General features: G+C 48.2%; 1 protein-coding gene across 14 annotated transcripts in view; it reads left to right on the top strand.

The window, feature by feature from the left end:
- The window catches only part of MAPK8IP3 (mitogen-activated protein kinase 8 interacting protein 3), a 52,110-nt gene that overhangs the window by 7,442 nt on the left and 19,230 nt on the right, over nucleotides 1-25,438 (top strand). For 3 of the 14 annotated variants that reach the window (XM_090277291.1, XM_090277288.1, XM_090277297.1), the window contains exons 2-9: nucleotides 9,121-9,241; nucleotides 11,675-11,745; nucleotides 12,061-12,152; nucleotides 16,014-16,037; nucleotides 18,685-18,829; nucleotides 22,454-22,700; nucleotides 23,486-23,588; nucleotides 23,854-23,972. In XM_090277291.1, coding sequence (XP_090133417.1) covers nucleotides 9,121-9,241; nucleotides 11,675-11,745; nucleotides 12,061-12,152; nucleotides 16,014-16,037; nucleotides 18,685-18,829; nucleotides 22,454-22,700; nucleotides 23,486-23,588; nucleotides 23,854-23,972 — 922 coding nt within the window. Of the gene's footprint in view, nucleotides 1-9,120; nucleotides 9,242-11,674; nucleotides 11,746-12,060; nucleotides 12,153-16,013; nucleotides 16,038-18,684; nucleotides 18,830-20,316; nucleotides 20,370-22,453; nucleotides 22,701-23,485; nucleotides 23,589-23,808; nucleotides 23,973-25,438 lie in introns of those variants that run through there. The other 11 variants (XM_090277298.1, XM_090277289.1, XM_090277293.1 and 8 more) reach the window with 10 other exon arrangements.

Here is a 25,438-nt window from a genome sequence, read left to right as displayed (position 1 = left end):
CCTTTTCCACACTTTTATAAACACTACTTATGTTCTTAAACATATTCTACACTCTTAAACCTACGTAACTTTAACAACACATGTATACAGTACTGCAAAATCCCGCGATATAGCAAAAAATCCGCGATAAATAATTAAATATAATATTTTTTAAAATCCCGTGATACAGTGAGGCCACGATAAGTAAATTGCGATATAGAGAGGGACTACTGTAGTGCTGACAGGTGCCCTGTGGTGTGGGTGTTATCCGTTCTTCTATTGATAGAGCAGCAGCTCCACTGCTCCATAACCTCCTGCATCTGTCAGTTCTCTACCCTGCGGCGCTCCCACAGTAACCTGTTCTGGAGAGGCTAGAATCAGTTGTGACCTTCCTCAGGACTAAGAAAGAATCCTCATTACCAAAGTGAAAAAGTCTCACTCCAAGGAAATGAAATATTTGCACAGATACAGAGTCCGCATAGTCTAGGTATGGACCACCTGTTATGGGCAAGAGATTTGGGAAATGCCAAGGTAAGCGGAACAGGGGAGATGGGGTTAGGAAGTTTCGATTTTGATTACCAACAGTGACAGATTCAAAGGGATACCTTTCATTAAAGTTTCCTAGGTTCACCTACCCAGGCCTCGGGTCCTCCATATTCTCTGACTGCTGTTCCTTCTACTCTACTTCATCTTGGATTCCTGTTCCCTGACCTTACCCCACCAGCCCTCTTACCACTTTTCCCTTCTCAGGGGACAAATACCCAGATCAGGGCAAAAGCCCCTGGGTGCTTGCTTATGCATGTGGCTGCGCGCCTGTCTTAAGTTTACAGTGTTCAGTTCGGGACAAGAGCCTTTGTCTTCAGAAAGGCAAGCTACAAGCATCCTTGGCATGTTTCCTGTTAAACTGTACGAGAAGCCAGTGTAAACTACTCAGATTGCTTTGGAGAATGCAGTTTACTTAGGAAAAATTTCTCCCCGGGGAAATTTTTTTCCAGGATAGACATTTACAGTTTTAGTTTTATCTTCCTTTTTCTTATTTCCCCACATACCAAACATAATATATATGATGCATTTAATATATAAAGTATGTGTTAGTATTATTTAACATATAGTATATAAATAAATAATATATAAATATACACTCACACATATATTTTTTCTGTCTTATTAATTCTCGAAAATTAGTGTGAGTTAAACCAGTGCAATTTGTTGGGATTCTTTTTAGGCAGATGCTGAACCAGCAGTCCCTTTAACATAAATGTGAGGAACCTTTGCTATTTTTTATTAATTCAACCAGGTTCTTGGATTTCTGCGCAGTGGCCTGGTCTCAGACGTGTGTCTCATTCTTGAATACAGAAATGCCCTTCCCTCCCTCTCCCTGTGTGTCACCCAGAGAGCCTCGTGGGCAGCTCTTGTCATTGCAGGGCCCCCAATCCCATGTTTTACTCTACTCACCAGCATTCTAGATCTAAGTGATGACCCAGTTGTGAGAAATGGAAAAAGGAAACTGTAGAGGAACATCTGTGATTTGAGATCTTAGGAGTTCAGTGCCCCCCACGAGCCCTCGATAAATATTTGATCATGTCAGGAAGTCACTGTCAGTACTGGGAATTAGCCATCAGGAGAAGGGCGTCTCCTCCAGGCAGAGAAGCTTGCACCAAACATCCCAAGTGTTTACCACACTGCCTGCCCTAACATAAAAGACCCGCCAAAAGCATTTTTCTCCTGGAATTTCACTCTGCACCCTTGCTCCCAGGAAGGAATTAAATGATCAATAATGCAAAAGAACAAGTCTTTTTTTTTTTTTTAAGATTTTATTTATTTATTTTGAGAGAGAACAGAAGGGAGGGAGGAAGAGAAGGAGAGAAACATCAATCAATTACCTCTGAAACACCCCCAGCTGGGAACCTGGCCCACAACCCAGGCATGTGCCCCGACCAGGAATTGAACCTGTGATCTTCTGGTTTGTGGAATGATGCCCAACCCACTGAGCCACCCCAGACAGGGTCAAAAGAATAAGTCTTTGATTTCTGTTGCACTCATTCCTAACAAGCCAGAGTTGAGTTATTTCCTGTGTGTGACCCTGGCCTAAACGACATCTGAGAGGGAAGAATTAAATTTAATATGTTAATTAACTTTGCTATTAAATAACCTTGAGTTACAAAAGTCTTGCGTTCTAGGAATTGGGACTACTAGCTTCTGTTGTCATAATTTTATATTTGACATGAAAAGTTAGCTTCTTAACTTTGCTTTTATGTGTAAAATGAGAAGAATGGTCTTATTCCCTGGAATACTAAGAAAAGCTTCCTTTGAGTCCTAGATTTTGGAAGAGCCCACACTCAGGTTATTTCAGTTTGTATCTTTAATTCACCAAAGAGCAAATTCTGAAAACTAAGCTTGAATTTAGTTTTAAAATAGCACTTTATTAATGGAAGGAAGAGGGAATTATATCTTAAAACAAATCTAAAAAGGGATTCCTGTGGTATATTGGTCTTCAGAAGCGAAAATTAGGTATTTCATATTTAGATGTTAAGGATAAGCCATGCCGGTGCATTTTAATTGTATAATTGCTGTCATTGCTTTTGGGGACATTTAAAGGTTTGTCATACAAGTCGCCTTAAACATCGATGGGTTTTCATGTACTACATGACATTTTGATTAGACTTGATTAGACAGATGATAATTCCAAATAAACTCAAATCAATAGTATTTGTAATTAACACATATAGGAAGTTTTCACTTTGCTCTGGTCGTGCCTTCTGGAAGACAGATACTACTCTATGCAAAGAGTATTTCAGATATGAGACATGCTTTTTAAAGAAGATTTTATTTATTTTTAGAGAGAGAGGAAGGGGGGTAAGAAAGAGAGGGAGAGAAACATCAGTGGGAGAGAAACATCGATCGGTTGCCTCTTGTACGCATCCTTACCAGGGCCAAACCCACCACCCAGGCATATGTCCTGACTGGGAGTCAAACTGACGACCTTTCACTTTTGCGGATGAACCAAATTGAGCCACACTGGTCAGGGCAAGACATACTTCTTATAATCCAGTGAGCATCATGCAGACCCACTCAACCCAAATGCTGAGAGTTAAATTTTTATTCTTTTCAGTTCCATTCATATATTGTTGTAGTCAGATTCTACTTGAAATTTTTTTACTTTTCTTACAAAAGACTTTCTTTGTAGACTTAACTTAGTTTCTACCCTGTCTCCCACTGCTGTAAGTTCTTGATTCTTTTAAATCTAAAGTAAATGATCTGTAAATAAAAGTATTTTTTTCTTTGAAAACACCTATTGAATTTTTTCTGACTTTAATCCAGTTTAAAAAGTTTCATGCTGACACCTCTCCCCACCTCCCACAGCTGCCCTCCCTAGTGTTAGAAGAGAACTTGGATTTGCAACTTCTTTTCCTCATATATTTATTTAACTACCAACACAAAACTCCTGCTTTATTTCTGACCCCATCAACTACTTACTCTTCACTTATCAAGATAAAATTTTTTAAAAGATTTTATTTATTTATTTTCAGAGAGAGTAGAAAGGAGTGAGAAAGAGAGGGAGAGAAACATCAGTGGATGGTTCCCTCTCGCACATCCCAAGCTGGGGATCTGGCCCACAACCCAGGCATGTGCTCTGACTGGGTATCGAACCAGTGACCTTTCGGTTCGCACATCAGCACTCAGTCCACTGAGCCACACCAGCCAGGGCTTGTCATGATAATTTTTACTTCATTTCAAGTCCAGCCCTGAGCATGTCCTCATAAAAAGCAAAGATTAAGTGTTTAGTTTTGGCCAGGCACTGTTCCCTTCACAATAGTTATTCCTTATAATATTTGATGAGGTTTGCATTGCATAACCATTGTGGTTAAATGGCTAGCTTGCATTTTTGTTAATTAAAATTACCTTAATGACATTGAAATATTTTTTTGCAAGAGGGGAAGAAAGAGAAGGATTTCTTTTAAGCTGTAGAGCACCATATTGTGTTTGTAACATTTTTTTAAACTTGGAGCCCCTAAGGGCCCCTCAACATTGGCTCTGTCTGGTAGAATGCTGACATCTGAGACTGGGAAGGATCTTACACTCAGCAGCAGTGGTCCTCACCACACTCAGGCAGCCTTGGAGCCAGGCAGGGAGGGTGAGGCTGGCCAAGGCCAGGATCCTCTTAAATCTGCTGGTAGTCCCTTGTGGGTTTCTTGGGGCTTTTTGTTCATGTAGGAAGTCATTCCACATGCGTACTCATACCCCTTGTCAGCTGGTAGTGCCTGGAGGATGGAAAGGATGTCAGTTATTAATATCTGAATGTTTCCCATCCCGTGGAAGCCTTTGGCACCAGGATTCCATGTGGCCAGGGAACTGCAGATATCCTGTGCGTCAACCCACCCGCAGTGGGATCCATCTCCCTGCCTTTACTGTGTCTTTGACGTTGAAGCTGTCTGTGTACACAGCTCAAGTAGATGTTATCTCTCTAAGTAATGTCTCCATAGTTCCTGATGCTGAAAGGCCTTAGTGTACCATAGTCAGGGGATTTCTGCATGTGACCTTGTTTGGGGTGAACTTCATCAGGAATATATATGCATGTGGGTTTTATGGCATGACAAGGCTTTTTAGCACATCACCTGTGTTGGATTTTAACGATTACCTATCTGGATAGATTTAGGAAAGTTTGTCTGACTTTAAGAAACTGGGGCTGGGTTTTCTTACATTCATTGTCTTTAGTTTGAAAATCTTTTTAGCTGACTCTCATATACCGGTAATACGATGGACATAGATGGGGAAGACTCCTAGTGAAATGACAGTAGCATTAAAGAACCTTTTTCTTTGTGTAAAACCTCCTTGAGGTAGGACAGTGATCAGTTTTAGAAAATTTTCCATCTTCCAGCTTCAGCTGCCCCATCATAGAGTTCTTCACTGGCTCAAGATGAGTTTTCACCTCATCCCATGTCTAGCCTTGAGCATATGTTGTTTTTGTTTTTTGCTTTTTTGTTTTGTTTCTAAATATATTTTATTGATTATGCTATTTCAGTTGTCTCAATTTCTTTTCCCTTTGCTCCCCTCCTCCCAGTACCCCCCTTCCCTCCAGCAATCCCACCCCCTCTTAGTTCATGTCCATGGGTTGTGCATATAAGCTCTTTTGCTTCTCCATTTCCTTTATTATTCTTAACTTCCCCCTGTCTATTTTGTACCAACCAATTATGCTTCTTAGTCCTGCGCCATTTCCACATTTCTCCCCTTTCCCTCTCCCAGCTGATAACCCTCCAAATGATCCCCATACCTGTGATTCTGTTCCTGTTATGGTTGTTTGCTTAGTTTGTTTTTATTTCTTAGATTCTGTTGTTGATAGTTGTGATTTTGTTGTCATTTTAATGTTCATAATTTTGATCCTCTTTTCCTTAAATAAGTCCCTTTAACATTTCATATAATAAGGGCTTGGTAATGATGAACTCCTTTAGCTTTACCTTGTCCGGGAAGCACTTGATCTGCCCTTCCATTCTAAATGATAGCTTTGCTGGATAGAGCAATCTTGGTTGTAGGTCCTTGCTTTTCATCACTTTGAATACTTCTTGCCAGTCCCTTCTTGCCTTCAGAGTTTCTTTTGAGAAATCAGCCGATAGTCTTATGGGCACCTCTTTGCAAGTAACTCTGCTTTTCTCTTGCTGCTTTTAAGATCCTCTCTTTATCTTTAACCTTTGGCATTTTAATTGTGATGTGTTTTGGTGTGGTCCTCTTTGGGTCTAGCTTGTTTGGGTCTGTGCTTCCTGGACTTGTATGTCTAGGTTTCAATTTCTTGCTCTTCCTCTTCTCCTTCTGGCACCCCCATGATTCAGATGTTGGCATGTTTAAAGTTGTCCCAGAGGCTCCTAAGCCTCTCCTCATTTTTTTCAATTCTCGTTTACTCCTTCTGTACGGGTTGACTGTTTATTCCTTCCTTATGTTCCAAATCATCGATTTGAACCCTGGTTTCCTTCCCTTCACCATTGGTTTTGTGTGGATTTTCCTTCGTTTCATTTAGCATAGACTTCACTTCTTCCCTTTGTGTTTGCCTTACTTAAGCATATATGTCAAGTCTTTGAGCATCTTTATCACCAGTGTTTTGAACTCTGCACTTGTTAGGTTGGCTATCGCCTCGTCACTTAGTTCTTCCACTGGAACCTTGATTTGTTCCCTCTTTTGGGCCTTACTTATCTGTCTCCTCACCTTGACAGGCTCCTGTGTTTGCCTCTGTGTCTTAGGTAGCACTGTTGCACCTGTTACGTTGAAGGGGCGGAGCCTTAGGGATTCATCAGTACAGGGTGACCCATTTTACCACGTTGTGGCGCTGTTTGGGGGGGAGGGGTCTGAGAGGAAACAATGCCATTTGCTCAGCAGTTGCCCCTTTTCCAGGCACTTCTCCCACTTCCCATATGGGACTGGAGCCTCTCTACCTGTTGCCCTGACTGTGGTCCCCGGAGTGGTTGGGCCTGCAGACATTCTAGGACTGTGGGTGCCGTCTAAACAAACGGACTCTGCTGAGAGACCGGCAGTTTCTTCCTCCACCCCAACTTTTACTTCTAAAAGAGGTTTTTGTAATTTAATAGAGGCAGCCTAAAAAACAGATTGATTATTAGTGCTGCTAAAGCCTTTGTTTCCTTTTTTAACATTTTAAGTTGCAGGCACAGTATAAGGAAGAAGTATAAGCTGTGCTATGCGAATGTTAGCAGGTATGATATGATAGCCCGTGGCTTGTGTTATAACTTTGATTTCTTTATTAAAATTAGAGTTAATAACTTCTGGTTGAGTAATAATACCCTTAACAATAAGGCTAGATTGGCTAATTATTAAACCTACGTATTCTTTAGGCAAAGGTTCCTATACTTTAGAAGGAGCAACATAAATGCGATCTTGTTCTTTAAGAGTTAATTGCTGGGTGGTGACCAAGTTCAACCTTGCACTCCCGCTTGTGGCTGCGCAAAGATTTGTGACTGCGCAAAGATTTGTGACTCGGCACTGCCCTGACTCAAAACATTTGATTGCTGGGGCCTTGGGGTCTCCTGTTCTGGTTCGGGGCACCAGAGCTTATGCCCCGCTGCCAGTTTCCCTGGTTATCAGAGGGTACTTATACATTTACTATTCTTATTAAATTTAGATTTATAGTCCTTGGCTTAATGTTTCCCCTTGCCGCAATGAGGACAGTTCTTTCTTGGAGATTTAAAGTTTCCTTTTTGATTATTGTAGCACTCCTTCCTAAGGTGGCCTGTTTTTCTATAAACGAAGCATTTAATTTCTTTTTGATCTTTGGCAGCAGCCGTAGAGATGGCTGCAGCGAGCAGAGATGCTTTATAATTCCTCGTGCCAATATTTTGACAAGCCTGAATAAACCGAATAATATTTTGAAAGTTTTGTTTAAGAGGACGAAGAACTGTTCTACAGTCTTCATTAGCATTCTCAAAAGCCAATTGTTTTTTAATTCTTTTTGTAAAATTTTCTTATTTGACAAAGCTTTCCAAGTATTTTAAAATGTATTAAGCCTGATTAGTTTAATGTTTTCTTCTTTTTGGTAAGAAGAAAATAATAAATTCCTGAGATATTTCAAGGGCCCTTTGAAATATCTCAAGGTTGTAAGGAAGTTTTTTTAACTTTTAAATCTTGGAAATCTTGTCAACCAAGGAATATATATTATAAAATAATATTTGAATATTTATTTAAAGTGATAATAAAAGGTATATAATATTAACATAGACAAAAATTCAGTTCTTAGCACTAAAAGACATGAATTTTTGAATATTACTTGAATATTTGAGTAATATACCACAAGATATATTTTACTAAATAGAACCTTAGTTTTAAGGCAATTGTAGGAAAAACATTTTTACAGTTTTTCTGTCAAGGTTGGATTAGCTGGTGGGCCTGTGTCAGCCGGCAGAGGCTATGAGAGACATTGTGGCTTTTCAGCATTCCAGAGGGAAGGGGTCTGCAGAGCCAATTGTTTGACAGCACTCCACATATTCCCCTTTTCCTCCCCCTTTCCTACTTTTATTATGACTGTGGCACTTTTTAATTTTGAGTTATTTTTCTTAATTTCCCTTTGTTTTTCTGAGACCACAGTGCTTTGAGCCACAGCAGTATGTAGTAAATTAATTAGATGCCTTTCCTTAATCTGGCATCCAGTTCCTTTTATTAGTTGTTGTAACAACCTAAAGTAAAGCTTTTGTTCCTTAGATAACCCTGACCCCATTCTTTCATGGGAAGAGGGTCCTTTTTTGTTGGTTTTGGTTTTTCCCTTTTCTGGAGTAAACCAATAACAATGTTTCTTAACTTGTAAAAATAAATCTATAAGGGCACTTTCTTTAACTTTAAGTTGCAAACTTTTCAATAAAGATTGAATAAGAATAGTATACTCTTCCTTTACAGACGGGGAGTTCCCCATGACTCCAACTCGTATGCCGAGAGGCTTGCGGACTCCGTGCAACCTAATACCCTTCTCGGTTCTCCCTGTTCCCAGTTCTTACCTTCTGTCCCTCGTTCGGTGCCAGATGTTGTATTAAATGTGGTCAAGGGTGCGGAAGTAATTCCAGTAAGGAGAATGAGTCGGTTGGAGGGCTGCTGCACGCTCTGGCAGGTCAGCAGCGAGCGGCGCAAAGACCTCTCCTTTTATTGAGTTTTGCAAGTATAGAAATCAATAGGGAGGGTAAGGAATGAGCTCACAGGCACATTCCAATATTGATTACAATATACAATTACTTACTTGGGATTACAACAAAAAGACGTTAATATATAAACCATAAAGAATGTTTTCTATCAAAAACAAAAAATAGAAATTCATCTATTCTTTTAAGACTATGGGAACGGATACACTGTTCCTTAAACATTAACAGAAAGCACGCAAGGTTAAGCACTACCTGTGCTACCTGTGCTTGGCTTTGTTTGGTTTCCTTGTCAACATCAGGGAAGATGGAGTACTCAGCAAGATTCCTTTTAAGTCACAGAATATCTTGAAACCCTGAGACCTGATCAGTCAAAGACTGTCGGCGCTAGCGAGTCCAGCTCACCAGCTCGGGGCATAGAACACCTGGACCGAGAGGCATGAGAACATGCCTCAGTTTAGTAACCTTGATTTCCAGCATCACACATTCATGATGCCGGCTCTTTCCCTTCCATGTGTAGAAATTCATTGAGTTTGAAGATGCCTTGGAACAAGAGAAGAAAGAGCTACAAATCCAGGTGGAACACTATGAGTTTCAGACCCGCCAGCTGGAGCTGAAGGCCAAAAACTATGCAGATCAGAGTAAGTAGCCAGCCTGAGCGCTGAAATTGCATTGTTTGTTGTTTTCCGACCTGACCTACCCGAGCTGGGCAGGATGTTGCGAGCCTTTGATTAAAAAGAGTGAGAAAACCCAATGGTAGGCTTATTTTATTTTCACTGTGATTCCTTCAGCCATACACTGCTATGTGTTTCTGTAATCAGCCTCCAGTTCTTTGTGGAAATAAAATAAATAGTTAAGGCCCCTTTGATGTCACAGCACTTGTGCGCATACTGCAGTCTGACCCTAAATCACAAGTCTGTGATCCTTGTGTGATCCTTTGGGACAAAGCTCCCCAGCTGCCTACCTGCCCCGGAGGCTCTTGTCTGAATGCCCCTGAGGGAAGATTGCTGTTTTGTGACCTGAAAGTTGGGCTTGATGATGCAGCTCCCTGTAGTGACAGTTCCTAGGATGGGTGCACAGCTGATCAAGGTGCCTATAGGACACCCTCCTTCTTGCAAAGAGGGGAAGAGAGGGATTTTTTATTATTTTTGTGATAAGAACTGTTCTTTTAATTTTCAGAAGTCTTTGTTTAAATTATAATGTCAAAGTTAAAATGATGTGTGTGATTTCAATTTTCTGTAGGTAGAGGTGTTGATGATTGAGACCTAGTTTGCTGCTTTACCTAGTTCCCTTGGATGGCAGGAGCTTTCATTTCTCTGAAAAATTCAGATAAAATTGGGAAGAAAAGTGGTTGGATGTGTTTGGTCTATCCCTATACCAAACCAAGACTTAAAGGCCAGTACTCCATGGTGTTGGTGAGTTCTGAACAACCAGCAGGCTGTTGGCTACATACATGTACAAACACACTTGTATTTGCAAACTGGAAACAAATGAAAAGGCCCAGTTTAGGCATGCATAGATAAACTCTTCTATACTTACACAGACTCCTTAATATTCCCTTTGCTTAGAATACTTTTCATAGTGAAACCTTTTCAGTTCTTCTTAGAAGGAAAGCAAATAAGCTTCAAGTTACAGATTGAAGTTGTTCATTTGGTCAGCACCAAGGAGTGAGAGCCAGAGGAGAGAGGAGGACAAGCACTGGGTTCCTTCAGCCAGGCAGTGGTGTGTGCACCTGCCCCAGCAGAGAGGTTCGCAGAGAACCTGGGGCTCTGACCCCGAAGCCCTCTCCGGGGAGTTGTGGACAGACAGGCAGCCCCTCCCAAGGCTAGAGCAGAGGCCAGGGGTCTCCCTGTGGCAACCAGTTCTCTGTGTGTTATGTGCCAGAGTCTACAGGCACTTTAAGCTCTTCCAGGGATGACTAAGCTGTTACTCTGCTTTGTGTAAATACCTGTTGCTCCTCAAAGTTTGCTCCTCTGACCAACAGCAGCAGCAGCACCTGGAATATTAGAAATGCAGACCCTGAAGCCCCAACTGTTAGGTAGAGAATGACCTAGACAATGTAGCCTCCAAGGATGCTGTTGGGAGAGCTACACCAGGACTCATGGAGCTGGACAGCATGTGGACCAAGTGAGATGTCGAATAATGTCGTTGTTAAATCAGTTTACAACAGGCACCAGAAGGTGGAGCAAGCAGAGAGGCCCGCACACTGAGGATGGGGCAGGCGCTGGGAGGACTGCCACATGAGTCCTGGGTCCATGAATGTCATGGGTCCTGTCCCTGGCTCTGCATATCACCTGTCCCCTATTGGTGGGACTACAAGGACAGAGTTTCAATTTGAACAAAGGACCACAGATGGAAGGTTTTTGAGTCCAGTGACACGCTTGCTGTTGGTGAGATGTAGGGCTGTGGTCACCAGCTGCCACTGTAGCTCCCCAGTGAGGCCTTGCAGCAGTCAGGCAGCAGAACACATGTAGGATGGAGGGGACCATCCTGCCTGTCACAGGGGCTGCCATTTTAGGGGTGACACAGCTGCCAGCCTAAAGGTGGTATAATCATGACTTGTTTTTTTCAGCCCTTGATACACACATGTTAGGGACACTTGTGTGTCTGTCATGTGTCTCAAATGCGTATATTCTTTTGCTCTTTAACACATCTTAGAGGTTATTGACTTATGAATTCTGTCTTTTTCCACAACCACTTACTCACTTCTCGTCTACACTTGCCACACCCTGAGTTTTGCCTGCATCTCTGAAGCTGCCAGCTAACTTAAGCTTAGGCAGTAACACTTTGTGTGTTTTACCCGTCGTATATCTTCGTAGCAGAATTGAATAGCCTCAGATAACCCAGCACACATACGATCCACACCCCAGACCAAGTCAGAATCTGCATTTCAGCCCTCCCAGGGGGTTCTCACCCGCTGATACTACTCTCTGAGCTTCAGGTTCTGCAGCGCCCTGCACCAGGCACCAGCTCACTCTGGAGCCCCTGCCCTCTGTTCAGGAAGCCTAGAGCAGGACGAAACTGTGAGAATTGGGTTGTGTGTGTGGTTGACAAACAGCTGCTGTGCTTTCCAGTTTCCCGGTTGGAGGAGCGGGAATCAGAGATGAAGAAGGAGTACAACGCTTTGCACCAGCGACACACAGAGGTAGGTGCCCAGCCATGATCTGCATCAGCCTCCAGCCCACAAAGGCCACACTGGGAGCAAAACCACAAGAAAGTGGACACGCTAGACACGTGGGGCGGACACTGACCATGGGTTGCAACCTGCTTGACCTTTCTTTTCCTGGTGTTCTACTGCCAAGCCAGAAAGCTGTCAGCCTCATGCTGGTCAGCCTCCATTTTGCTGAGCTCTCGTTATTTCCATCAGAGCACAGCAAGTCAAGAACATTGCCGGTTAGGGGGGAAGGCAGAGAGGCCTTGGTCAGCAGGCATTACTCACCAGAGGTGTCCTTCTCCACAGATGATACAGACCTATGTGGAACACATCGAGAGGTCCAAGATGCAGCAAGTTGGGGGAAACAGCCAGACCGAGAGCAGCCTGCCCGGGCGGAGGTAGGCAGGGCCTGCAGAGCCCAGTGGTACCTTGTCCCAGAGGAGGTCAGAGAGCTGTATCCTCCTGACTCAGGAAGAGGAGTGTCTGGTTGGAGTATATGGCTTAAGCCAAGAATGTGTGCTGAGATTTTCCCAGGCGCCAGAGCAGGGTTGAGGGAATATTGGTGGACCTCTTCTGGCCCGTGTACAGTCATGAATGCTCAGGGGAAATTGTGTGTAATCGATCCTGATGCTTGCAGATTTCGTGTCTGTGAATCCGCCTACTCACTAAAATTTATTTGTAATCTCAAAATCAACACTTGCACTGCTTTTCAGTCATTTACACACACACACAGAGCAGTGAAAAGTTTGAGTCACCCAACACCCATGATGTCCATTAAGGTCGAACAAGGTATTGCTTCCTGCTTGTCTCAGCCTCATGCAGAGACGCCCAGAGGATGGAGATGGAGGGTGGTCCCTGAACCCAAGCACTGCGCTCAGCTGTGGGACAGGGCGGTGCCAATGCCAGTAGATTAGATTCAGAGGTCCTGGCTTATCTGAGCTCAGGAGCTCAGTGCTGGTTTATTAGGGGTGTGGGGAGAAACCTGCAGAGGCCAGGCTCCTTCTCCATCGGTCAGATAAAACCAGACCAAAGTACCCAAGGGGGCAGATTGCCAAAGATCTCCAGGGTGTTGCCAGCTTGAGGGAGTTGGCCTATGAGAGACCAGAGTTATTGACCTGGGTTTGAGGGATTAGTACCAATGTTCTAAGTTTCCATCATGTGGGAGGACAGACCGAGGTAGGAATCCCAGGCCCCACAGATTGCGCTCAGCCATTGGTCCATTTCTAGCTGTGGAACTTTGTTCCTGCAGGCAAGGGTTGACAGCCCCTAGTCAGGTCACATATAGGCCTTGTTCGTTACAAAAGGTTTTTTGTCCTGCCTCCATAGGGGGTTATTTCTGTAAACAGTTGGACTCAGATCCTTCCTTGTGGGCATCCTGTTATTCTCTGGGTCACTGTGGGCAAAGCTATTGTGTTCCTGTACCAGAGTCTTCAAATGTGAAAATGGAAATGAGTACTGTGTATGTGAAGGCCTAGCAGGATCCAGGAAGGGGGGACATCAACGGATGAGCAGCATCTTACAGCTTTTTGTGAGGAGTAGGAACTACAACTGCTGTGGGTGTCTTCCTGAAAACACTCCCGCCCTGGGGAAGGGTATGGAGGCTGTTCCCTAACAGAGCTTGAGGCCCTGTGAGAACTGCAGGGATATGGCTCAAAGACTTTGTAAAACTACAAAACTCTGCAGGTGTTATTCCTGGGCCAGGTATATCTGAAGTGGGGAATACAGATCTCCAAGCTACCATTTCATGGCTTGGGACGCTTTCTCCTGAGCACTCTGTGAAATCCTCACTCCCGGCACTCATCAGTTTCTGAGGGAATTTCCAGAAAACCGCATTGGAATGCTAACCTGGAATCAGGGGTCTTCATGTTGTTTAGTGGGAAGCTGGGCAGGGCAGTCTGAGCTGGGGCATCTCCAATGAGTGCTGGGTACTTGGCCAGTTCCTGAGCTGCAGCATTCTGGAGGCTTAAGGCCATTTCCCCACCAGCTTTCTTCAAGGCAGGAGCACCTCGAAGGTCACATAGTATTGGGTCCAGGGAGAGGGGTGCAGTTTTCCTGGAAGCCAAGGACATGTGACCTGACCTCTGAACTCAGGGCTTAGAGGCCGTGAGCATCCAGGATCCTAAGTCACAGTCGTCAGCCCTCTGGGGCCCAGGGTTGCTGCAGAAATAGGCGTCCTCAGAACCTCAGGATGATGTAGGCTCAGCCAAAGGCAGAAGCTGCCCATACTCCATAGCTGGGTCCTGAGGGTCCCAGTCTTCATCAGGGGCCGAACCCAACCTCCGATTTCTCCTCTGCATGGAAAAGACGCCATGATTGCAGGCTGTGCTGTGCTTTCTGTGGGAATCTCCATGTATGGTGAAGGCAGGACCTTGTCTGGGAACCTGCTGTCAATACGTGTCATGTGGAAGAGTTGAGACGAGTGCAGCATTGGTGCCTCCAGTTTCCTTGCCTCTCAGAGTTACGCTCCAGCCCCCATGGCAGGCAGTCCTATGGGAAGTTAGCATCTTCTCTCCCCAGAAAAGCCCCTGGCCCTGTGGCAGGCGCTGTCTTTTGGTCATGACTCCTGGACCTGCATGGGGTGGCTCGCAGGGTCCCCTCTGAGGCCCCCCAGCAGCTCTTAAAGACTGTGTGGGAGCTCCTGCTCCCCAGGGAATGGTTGCAACAGGCTGGTTGCAAGAAACCCTGTTTCATAAGGGATGCATCTGTGGCTCTTTTTCTGTCCATGCCAGTGAGTCCAGATCCTGCTTTCTGGCCATAGTCACTTGTAGCCACTGGGCGAGTGGGGCTTTTGGAGCCCAGAATAGAGAGCAATGCCTGTGATGGGCCGGGCCAGGCAGGGGCTTTCTCCACACCCAGCTGTGGCCCACAGGGGCTCCTTCGTTTGTAAGACAGGCCCACTGGTTGTCCAGGAGAGGTTGGGGCTCTGGGACAGATTCCTGCAAGCCCTGTGTCTTGCAATCTGATCCTACCAGAGCGGGTGCGTGGGGCCCAGGTGCGCATCTTGTGCTGAGTGCTGACATCATTTCCAGGCCCTTGGTGCTCTCTGTTAATAGACTGTCCCTGTGCAGAGTCGCCTTCTTGTCAGAGAGATGCCTGCCGCAGGAAGAAGATGCCTGGGGCTGCCAGCCACAGTCCTCCTGAGGTCCCCTCGCTGCAGAGGAGCCTGCTCCTGTGGGGTAGTGGCAGGAACAGCACTTGTTTGGGAAGCGTGGCACGGGAAACGGGCGGGGTGCTGTGTGTTTGAGCGCCTTCATTGCCCTGCCGGCCAGCTGGAGGCATTTAGCTTCATCACTAGCCCACGTTGGCTGCCCTGTGGTTGCCGCAGCAGTTGTAGGGGCTCCTGCCTTCCCTGAAGCCTCTTCTCCACGGCCCAGACACTGGCTGGGAGCAAGGTGTTCTGAGGGCTATCATGTGTGTCTGACTCTGCCCCCAGACCTCTTTCCAGGTAAACAGACGTGGATGGCAGCCACTGCCTCGTGTTTTTACAAGGAACACTTGTGGACATAGAGAAAGCATGAGCTTTCTGTCACTGTGCTGATCACCGGCCTCCGTGGGTCTCACGGGGTCAGACGTTCCTGTGTGCCCTTTGCTGCTACATTGGTGTGTCAGGGGAAGGCCCAGCCTATCATCCTGGACCACTGTTCTCTGCGGTGCAGGCTCTCCTGCCACAGCTTGGCATCTTTGGGGGACAAATGTATATGTCCGCCCAGGTTCTTATTCAGACTCTTGAGCTCCTAGGAGGGCTCATCCTTAGTGCTGGGGGGCCTCTTGTTGCCACTGACCCCAGACAGGCGTTGTCCTTCACTCCTGACTTGGTTTCCAGAATTGTGTGTCTTTAGAATAAAAATCAGTGTGTGCTTGAAACAGTTCATGAACATAGGGGTGTGTGGCTGTGCACTCCATCCCTACCTGCCCATGTATACATGTGTGTTGAGCCACCTGGAGAGCACACTTGTCTACCGCCCTATGCTGAGTACACGTGTGACATGCTGACCTGCTGCACAGGCCTTGTTTAGGACCTTTCATCCAAGCCAAGAGGGTCATGTGTCTGTGTGTCACATGTCTGTCACGTATAGATGTGTGCATGTTTCAGCATCCGTTTCTGGAGTGCAGAGTGGGGCACCTGACTGTGTCATTGCATACGTGTTCTCTGTGAGCACAGGTACTCCTGGAGCTCCCTGACGCTAATGCTGTCTTCTTGTCTTGCTCTCTGTGCTGTCACTGCTGTTTGCTGGCCTTGTGTGTGTTGCTGTCCACAGTCCTCGTCAGTCATGGAGGAAAAGGTAAAGCCTTCACAGTGTTTGCACTGTTATGCCAAGTGCTTGGGGGCCTTTGGGGTAGGGAAAGTTAGGACTCTGGGGGTTCTTAATTACAAGCACAGGAGGGTTCTGAACCCACTCGACACTTTTCCTGGAGCATTCTTACACATCACAACCTCTTGATGGGGCGTTTATAGGGCCATGACATTGAGGAAGCAGCAGACTGGCCCAAGGTCCCCAAGGCAACCCCAGAGTAGATACCAGTACAAGGGCTCCACTCAGCAAATGTCCACTGTCCACAGATGGGACTCTGCATCCAAAGCTCAGGACTGGCATTGCCATAGAGGGTGGTGGGTGGGGTGGAGACCTTGTGCTCTGGTGTTAGACAGCCTGGCTTGATCACTTAGAGCCCTGGGCCCAGAGCCTCTGGCATGACTGTGACCCCACAGACAGCTTGACCTTTGCAGATAGTGTGACCCCCTTGGGCTGCAGCCTCTCATGTGGATGAGCATAAGTATCTCCTGAGGGAGCTGCAGGAATGTAATTAGAGGACTCTGGCCAAGTTTCAGACAGGGCTGTGGGCTGTCAGTCAGAGATGCCCAGCAAGTACTAACAGACCTCAGAGAATAGGCCTATTTGCAATTCTGTGGGGAACAACAAAGGGATGACAAGACAGAATTCCTGGTAATGATTCCTGTTGGGGATAGTGGCCTGACTCGCTCTGGGTGCAGTGTGTGTCCACACACAGAGCTGTGGGAGCAGGTTATTAACAGGTGTCCCCTGTCCTTTGAGAATGCCCACACTGTGCCCCTGCCATCATCCTGTAGCTTCTGGTGACAGCCAGGATTGAACTTGTCTGGGAACAAGGGGCCCATGTATGCATTTCACCCAAGGTCAGAGCCCGCGGAGAGGGGCTCCCCATACTAGCATTGGGAGCCCCAAGGAGGAAGCAGATGGAAGTTGCAGCTGGTCCTCACCTGGCCCCCTCCTCCAGGGACGTGCTGAGCTTGTCGCAGAGGTGCCTTCCCAGGTGCCTCCGTCCTGTGGGCTGTGTCAGAGCCCAAGTAAGCGCTGAGCTGTGGGCCACTGATGACTTGATGAATCTACAGACTCAGAGCTTTCCAACCTGATGTCTTTGTTAGGATCTGAGTTTCTTCAACTTTGAATTGACGTGTCCAAGAAAGCATCCTCTGTCACAGGGGATGAGGGCTATGTGAGGCACTTCCTGAGAGGTCTAGGCCCTGAGCGTGCCCCTGTGTTTGACTCCCGCAGGCACTGACAGTGCCAGCCCTGTGGGAGCGCACTGCTCCTCTGGGCCTGTCCCTACCACAGACTAGCTCCCGGAAGGTTACAGCCGGGCACCAGTGGTTCCAGGGGCCCTGCTCTGCAGGAGCAGCATCTTCCCAAACAGGACAGAGGAGCTGGCCATAGAGGGGATAAAGGAGGGTTTGATTCACAGATTTTGTGTTTCATCCTGTGAGGGGGGTGGTGGCCAGCTAGAGGGACCTCTTCCCAAAGTTGGACTTCATGAGGCCATCTACCCAGTCACAGTCAGTTCTGGTCAACAGGGGTTGCTCTGCTCCCTCTCTTCATCACCTGCGTCCACCAAACACCATGAGGAAGCCTGTTATACCTCACTCCAGGATAGTCTAGCCTCTGGACCCAGTCCATTGGAACCCTTGAGGAAGCAAGCCCCACCACACCCCTCCCACCTCTGTCTCTGGGGAGGAGCTTTGAGCATGAAAGGCTGTGGTATGAGGGACTGTCATTTTTGGCCTAAACAGCTCTGAGCAGCGTGGGCTCTGTGGATGACGGTCGCTGGGGTGCAGTGTGTCTGCCCTGGGAGCTGGCCTTGCCTCCACTGCCTGGTGCCTGACTGGCCTCACTGGTACTAAAGTCCACGAGTGTCTTCTCGGGGATGAGCTCAAGCCTAGGCTACCAGACGTTCAAAGAGTTGCCTAGCATTGCTTTGAAAGAACCCCTCTTTGGTGTCAGTGCTCCATGACAATGGGAACAATGCACAGAGCCAGAAAGGTGCCCAGGGGCCTGTTATGGGGGGTGACACCCAGCAGAAGGGTAGTAGGGCCTTCTTACTCTATACTTGGCTCAAACACTTTTTTCAGTGAGGTCTCATGAAAAAACAATAAAGGAGTAGGGACAGGGGCCAACATGGGGTGGAGGCAAGTAACAGAGAACAGAGGCAACAAAAGCTGATATTTTTCTGCCTGGTTCCAAGATGTGAGCCTGGGCTCCACAGCTGTCACTCTGAGAAACTGGTCAGTGCTGGCCCCTCGCTGATACTGCTGCAGGTGTCTTAGCTTACATAGCAGGAGTCTGTTTAAAAATCAAAACTAAATGATACATTACAACATAGCAGACAGGGAAGTCTTGTATAGGATCATAGTGAAGCAGAGATTCCCCGGAACATGCAAATACCTTTGATTGAAGAGTGGCTGTAGATAGGAGGAGTCGGGAGCTTCCTGTATGTGATAGACTTACCAAAAGGCCACGCCCTTGCAATAGCTGACCTCTCTCTCCCTGAGCCAGGCAGGGGATGTCATGTAGGGCAGTTCCATCTGCATAATAGATATCTGCATGTGCAGAGTGTTCAGTTTCCTTTCATGAGCTGTTGTCTGACCATCTGCTTCCTGTCCTCTCCCTCACATTTCAGCAGGAAGGAGCGCCCCACCTCTCTGAATGTCTTCCCCCTGACCGACGGCATGGTACGTGCACAGCTGGGGGGCAAGCTCGTGCCTTCGGGGGACCACTGGCACCTGAGTGACCTCGGCCAGCTGCAATTCAGCTCCACCTACCAGGTTTTGTAGTCGTGCTGTGGAGTGAGGGTCTTCTCCCTGTTGCCCCATGTCCATTCAGGAAGCCCAGTCTTTGCATACAACCCTTTGCAGCTTTTCCTGGGTCAGTGGGACCCCTGCCTGAGCTGTGACAACAGTGGAGAAACTGGACCAGCTCAGGAAGGCATGGTCGTGCACTGGCACCTACTAGTCCAGGCTGAACCCCTCAGCAGTTAGGGTGTGCCCATTGAGTACTGAGCTTAGCACCAGTCCCCCAAATAACCCCCAAAGTACTAGCCTCACAGCCAGACTGTATGCTAACCCAGAGTGTTTTGTGCTTCTGCTATCTGAGGTTTGCACAGCAACCAGGGGAGTCAGGGGCAGGAGGCAGCTTCTCTTCTCTGGGCTCTCCTCACTCGCCTGTATATGCTAATGGCTTCTGGATCTGTGAATTTGAGAAAATGACATCCTGGGTGTGCACAGCTAACCTGGAATGGGGGGCCCCAGGAAAGCCAAGGGCAGGAACTTTCCATTGCCCATCACTTGTTCAGAGCCTCTGGTCACTTGCCGCCAGTTTTGGTCTGTGAGCTCAGCCTGTCTGGCGGAGGCAGACTGTGGCAGGACAGGACACTGACCCCCTTGCCAGGTAAGGATGCCACCCTCAGGCGGAGGAGGTGACCCCAGGGCTGGTGGGTTTCCTGTAGAGGCCATCGGACGACACCTGCAGGAGGCCAAGGCTTTGGCATCTGGGCGGGGTCGGGCTGGGGACATGGGGCACAGATGTCCCCGAAGTTTTCTTTCTGCTACAGCTCCTTGCTGACTGTCCTCCACCTTTTAGTGTCTGGTTTACTGCAAGCTGTGACTCTAGTGGCTTTGGCTTTTGTTCCAGGGAGTGAGCATGTCTGTGTCATTTGACCCAGGCACTCACCTGCCAGTTACAGGCTATCCTGCCAGTGGGTGGGGGCTGGGCAGAAGGGCATAGGACTGTGGGATCCCAGCTAACGCCACCATTCAGGCCAGGTGTGTCCGTTTAAGCTGACTGCTCACACTCACTCACTCTCATTCAAACGAAAACTGGGCTTCTAGCCAGTGCTTCCCTGGAAGCTCTTGAAGAAGCCACATGAGCCTCAGAAAGCCTTAGGGGCTACTCTTGCTCACCCTGGCCTCCTGGACAGCCGTTTCTCCTGCCTGTGTCCAAGCCAGCTTTCTTCTCATGCCGTCTTTTTTCTCTCTTACTATGTTGTCTAACGTAGTCTTTCTCTTAATAAATTACAGTGTTTTGTGTTTTAGTTCTTTGGTGTATTTTATTTATTTTTATTTTTTTAAACAATTATTTAAGTTCTTTTAACTTTGTGCTCTAGGTTTTAAGGTTTTTCTAATTTCTTAATTTTTTTGTTGTTTTTGTTTTGTTTTGTTTTTGTTTTTATGTACTGTATTTTCAGTGTTTTAACCAAACAGTTGTGACTACTCATGGTGAGGGAAGACCGCTAAGAGTTTGGGTTCTTTGCATTTGGAGGTCACTGGTCCACGTTGATGTTTAGGAGGTTGAGAGGTTTGCCTTTAGGTAAGTGGTGGCCCCGGGGAGTGGCCGTGGGTAAGTGGTGGCCTGTAAAGAGCTCGGGGGCGTCCTGGTTATGTCGCAGAATTTCCTGCAGTGACTTCCAGGGGCAAAGACACCCACAGGAAATCCACAGACCCAAGTCTGAGGGTCACAGGCTGGGAACCATGGCTGATGAGGAACAGCGGTCTAGGAGGCGTGCTTCCGTGAGACGGGCCCCTGCGCCTAACCTGCCCTGGTCTTTCTAGAATTCCCGCGCATACGGGCTCCTGGACTCATCCCTTCTCACATGCTAGCACGGGACTGGTGACAGCAGAGCGTCCCTCCCCAGAGGACGCCCAAGTGCCTCTGGTATTTAGAGTGACAGAGCACTTGGGGAGCCATCGCTAAGGTTTCCAGTGTGCGTTGGTGCTACGAAAGAAAAGGATTTCTCCTTCTCAGTTTGGCCCTAAGCTGTAGAACCCAAACCCAAACTGAAATGTTGAGACAGAGGCTTCTAGGGAGGGAAGGACAAGCTCTCAAGCAAGACTTCTCACCTCTGCACGTCGGCAGTCCAGGGCTATGTGCCATCCTGCGCTCTGTGGGATGTTGAGCAGCGCCCCGACTCATCCACTCCATGCCAGGAACACTTACCCTCCCAGATGTGACACCCACAGGTGTCTCCAGACATCACAGGTGTCACCTGGGGACATGGCCTCCCAGGTCAAGAACCCCTGCGTAGAGGAGGATTTGGAATTGTGGGATGCCTGGTAGAGAATGCTCAAGAGCCTGTGAGATGGAGCCAGAAATCACTCCTCCGGAGAGAGAGGCAGTGTCCTACCCTGGGCCTTGCCGCTAACAGCTGGTCGGGAAAAGATAGATCTCAGAAGTCTCCCAGCCAGTTCTGGCTCCTGATCACCAGAGGTCAGCCGTTCCAGTTATAGGCATGCATAGGTTGGTCCCCGCATTCATCCTGCTTTATGGAGGGGGCGGAGTACCCCCTCGTCAGCCCCTCTCCTGTTAGAAAGTTTCCCTTGGTGTGTGTCCTTTGGGGAAACCGTGTGACGTGGCACCGTAGGGGACTGGGATGTGCATCGTGAGCCACCTCTCAGTGGCCCCCCCACCCCAGGAGCTTCAGTCCCTCCTGAGACCATGCCTCTTCTCAGCACCATGAAAGGGGGGACAGGGGCTGAGGGGAACTGCTGCCCACAGGCTTTGGAGAGGCTCTAGGGCACCTGCTCAGGGGTGACTCGGTTATCAATATTAATTAATAGAGTGGGAGCGATTTTTATTGCAATTGTCCAGTAGTTCCATTAGGATAAGACTGCAGGAGAAGAATGTATTTGTTCCACGTCCTGTACTTAGCCAAGTAGCATGTGTTCTCTTCATGAAATTCTTAAGTTTAACTACTGATGGCAGTTTTTAATACTCTGGTCTTTTTTCACTCCTAGAATATTTCGAGGATGTCCCATTCTGTGGAAGTGGAATTTCAGTTTGTTTGTGTTTACGCAGACATTTAGAGTAGACTTTGGTCCAGCCAAGCTGTGGAGGTTAAGCATTATGTGTCCCCTGGTGTCTCTGTTTGGGAGGCCACAATGGGCAGAATCAGAGAGGTGCCCTCCCCTCCACAGCTCCTGAGTGGCCAGGGTGGGAAGCAGGACATGGCAGGGAGTAGGGTAGCCAGCAGAGTGATAACTGAATCAGAAGGCCTCCTCTCTGGCCCCATTATTACAGCACTCTGCCCACCCTGGATTGCAACTTGTTTCTGACCCCCTTGCTGGCTGCAAAGGGTTGCCTGCCATACCCGTGTAGCTCCATGTCCATCACACACAGACTCATCAGAGAGCGTGCACGCTGAAAGCCCAATCTGAACCATTTGGGTAAGGTGGCAGCTGCCTCCGGAAAACCAGAGACAGTAGCTAGATGAGCCAAGTGACTAAGCCATGAGGAATCAGCCCAGCGGGAGAGCAGGGCTCTGCCTGTCTCTTCCAGTGCGGATGCTCTTGTATTATGGTCAAGTGGCAAAGAAACCGAGCGATGCGGCCTCATCCAAAGCCCCGGGGGACAGTGACCCCACAACGAGCTTCCCCTCTTCCTGTGTTTGGCCCTAGTGTCCGCACGATGAGATGTCCGAGTCAGGCCAGTCCTCAGCGGCTGCCACACCCAGCACCACGGGCACCAAGTCCAACACGCCCACATCCTCCGTGCCCTCGGCCGCAGTCACACCCCTCAACGAGAGCCTGCAGCCCCTGGGGGACTACGGCACTGGCACCAAGAACAGCAAGCGGGCCCGGGAAAAGCGCAACAGCCGCAACATGGAGGTTCAGGTCACACAGGAGATGCGAAACGTCAGCATAGGTACTGCAACCATCAGGCGCTCCCTGGGCTGGGCAGGGGCAGGCAGCCACCCATCCACTTGCCACCTGCTCCTTTGCCCTCTCTTCCCTCTTGTCCAAGGAGATTTCTCTTCCTCCTACAGATTGTAGTTTTGGTAGATGTATCAGTCCTCTCGGACTGCCATAACAAGCACCACAAACTGGGCGCTCTACACCACAGACATGTGTTTCTCCCAGTTCTGGAGGCCAGAAGTTGGAGATCAGGGTGTCGGCAGGGCTGGTTTCTCCTGAGGCCTCTCCTTGGTTTGTAGATGCCTCCTCCTCCCTGTGTCCACACATAGTCGTCCCTCTGTGTGTCTGTCCTAGTCCCCTCTTTTCATAAGAACAGAGTCGGATGGGATCAGGGCCCACGCTAATGGCCCCATTTTACCTTGATCAACTTTTTAAAGCCCCTCTCTCCAAATATAGCCACATTCTGAGGTCTCAGGGGCTAGGGCTTCAGCACGGGAATTTGGGGGTTACAACTCAGCTTCTAAAAGTAGACCACCATCATCCAGCAGACACAGTCCAGAGAAAAGGGAGGAGAAAAATTAGGACACTTGTCCTGTTTGGATAAGATCACAAGAAGGAGGCAGTTTTGGGGTACAGTCCCTCACCTGGCCACCAGCCTGGGAAAAACCCTTTCTTGATAGTCTCTGCCTGGCAATAGTCTGCCAGGGTCTCTAGACATCAGGTGAGAGGTCAACCATGAGTAATGCAGGGACCTGCTGGGCACCCTCCTGACCCTAGTCCTACTCTGTCCCCCAGGCATGGGCAGCAGTGACGAGTGGTCTGATGTTCAAGACATTATTGACTCCACCCCAGAGCTGGACATGGGTCGGGAGCCCCGCCTAGACCGCACTGGCAACAGGTACTCACTGGGCCCAAGTCCCAGGGCCCAGGTCTTGGTCAGCTCAGCATTCACCTCGGGAGTCCATGCCTTTGCTAAGGGCACCCCAGCAGCCTCTCTCAGTGGGAGAATACCTGGGGCACTGACCCGTTGTCTCCCACCACACCTGCCCCTGCACAAGTATTGTTGGCATTGAGGACCTATGTAGGGTGTTAAGAGAGTCTCCATACTTGGCCCATAGATGTTGCCCACTCACTCCGCCATTCCCTGCCACATGTCCTCACAGCCCAACCCAGGGGATCGTCAACAAGGCTTTTGGCATCAACACTGACTCCCTGTACCACGAGCTGTCGACTGCGGGGTCCGAGGTCATCGGGGACGTGGATGAAGGGGCCGACCTGCTAGGTAAACATGAGCTGTCTTGTGACCCTAGGGCCCTGGGGCTACTGTTGGTTTTGTTTGTAATAAAAGCAAAGTCTCTCTTGAGCTGTGAACTAGGAACTTCTTTTTATAGTTTTACTGACATAATTCGCACACCATAGCACTGAGACTTACTTGTGCCACTGCCACTATCTAGTTTTAGAACAGGCCGTCACCCAGAAAGAAACCCATGCCAATTAGCAGTCAGGCTGAAACCCTGTCCCACCTCCCGCCCCCTCCCCCAAGGCAGTTCACTTTCTAGGAATGTATTGGGTGGTGGCTCTTGCCAGCTCCTCCACTCTGAAAGGAAAATGCCCAAACTGGCTCAGCGCTCCTCCATGCCCTCAGCACCTCTGTTCTCCACCAGAGCTCCCTGTGCCTGCGTCTGATGTGGGTGCAGAGCTGGGTGCTCAATACAGACTTGCTCTTGGTGCTCCCTTCTGTCTCGGGACAGTCATCAGGCATTAGAGCGCCTGCTTTTGCCAGGCAGCTGTGGTAGCCAAGGGCTGCTCATACGGCTTCCCGGTCAGCCTGGGCCCTTGGGTGCAGCAGGCAGGGAAGTCAGAAGTGTCACCTCAGGAGTCTCCCAGTGGGGTTCAAAACGGCCCCTGACAATGTGTCCATGTGTCTACCCCACCCCAACCCTTGAAGACCCCTTACCCCAACCATCTGTCCAGAGTCTGAGTCTTGAAAAGCAGCCTTGTCCCTAAGTCCATGCTGTGGGAAGAGCTCTAGGACCTCAGGGACTGCAACTCAGTGCTTCCTCCCCACCTAACACCCTGGCAAGGTGGGCTTCAGGGACAGAATATGTCTGTTTCAGGGGAACAGTGGTTATCTTGGTCCCCTCCCCACACCCAGTTCCACTGAAATGGCTCACAGGGAAAGGGCTTCTCTGTTCTCGTCACTTGTGAGGGAGCAGCATCTGCTACTGCGACCATCAGGCACTCCCTCAACTGTGCATGTGGCAAGGGTGGAAACTATTTTACTTCCAGGATCTTTGAGGGCTGCCTTCTGACGTTATGATCTGTATTTTGTTATCTGCCGGGGGAGACAGAGTTATGTCATGTCGAGTTTTGGGGGTTTTTTTTGTTATTTTTTAAAGATTTTATTTATTTATTTTTACGGACAGGGGAAGGGAGGGAGAAAGACAGGGAGGGAAACATCAATATGTGGTTCCCTTTCACACGCCCCCAACTGGGGACCCGGCCTGCAACCCAGGCACGTGCCTTGACTAGCAATCAAACCGGCAACCCTTTGGCTCCCAGGCCAGCACCCAATCCACTGAGCCACACAAGCCAAGGCTCACACTGGAGTTTTTATTGCTAGTCTCTCTGTAGCTGTCACTTCACTGATTAACAGTGAGATTCCAAAATGTGTCTGGGCTCCCATGCTCAGCATTTCTGTGCGGTCAGCGCTGTCCCCAGTGACTTGGCCAGCCTTCCAGCTGCAGC

The sequence above is a fragment of the Furipterus horrens genome, unplaced genomic scaffold (genome assembly GCF_987537825.1).
Source record: "Furipterus horrens unplaced genomic scaffold, mFurHor1.1.pri manual_scaffold_5, whole genome shotgun sequence".
NCBI classification, from domain to species: domain Eukaryota; kingdom Metazoa; phylum Chordata; class Mammalia; order Chiroptera; family Furipteridae; genus Furipterus; species Furipterus horrens.
The sequence above is the reverse complement of the archived record's forward strand: the minus strand, read 5'-3'. Positions and strand labels throughout refer to the sequence as shown.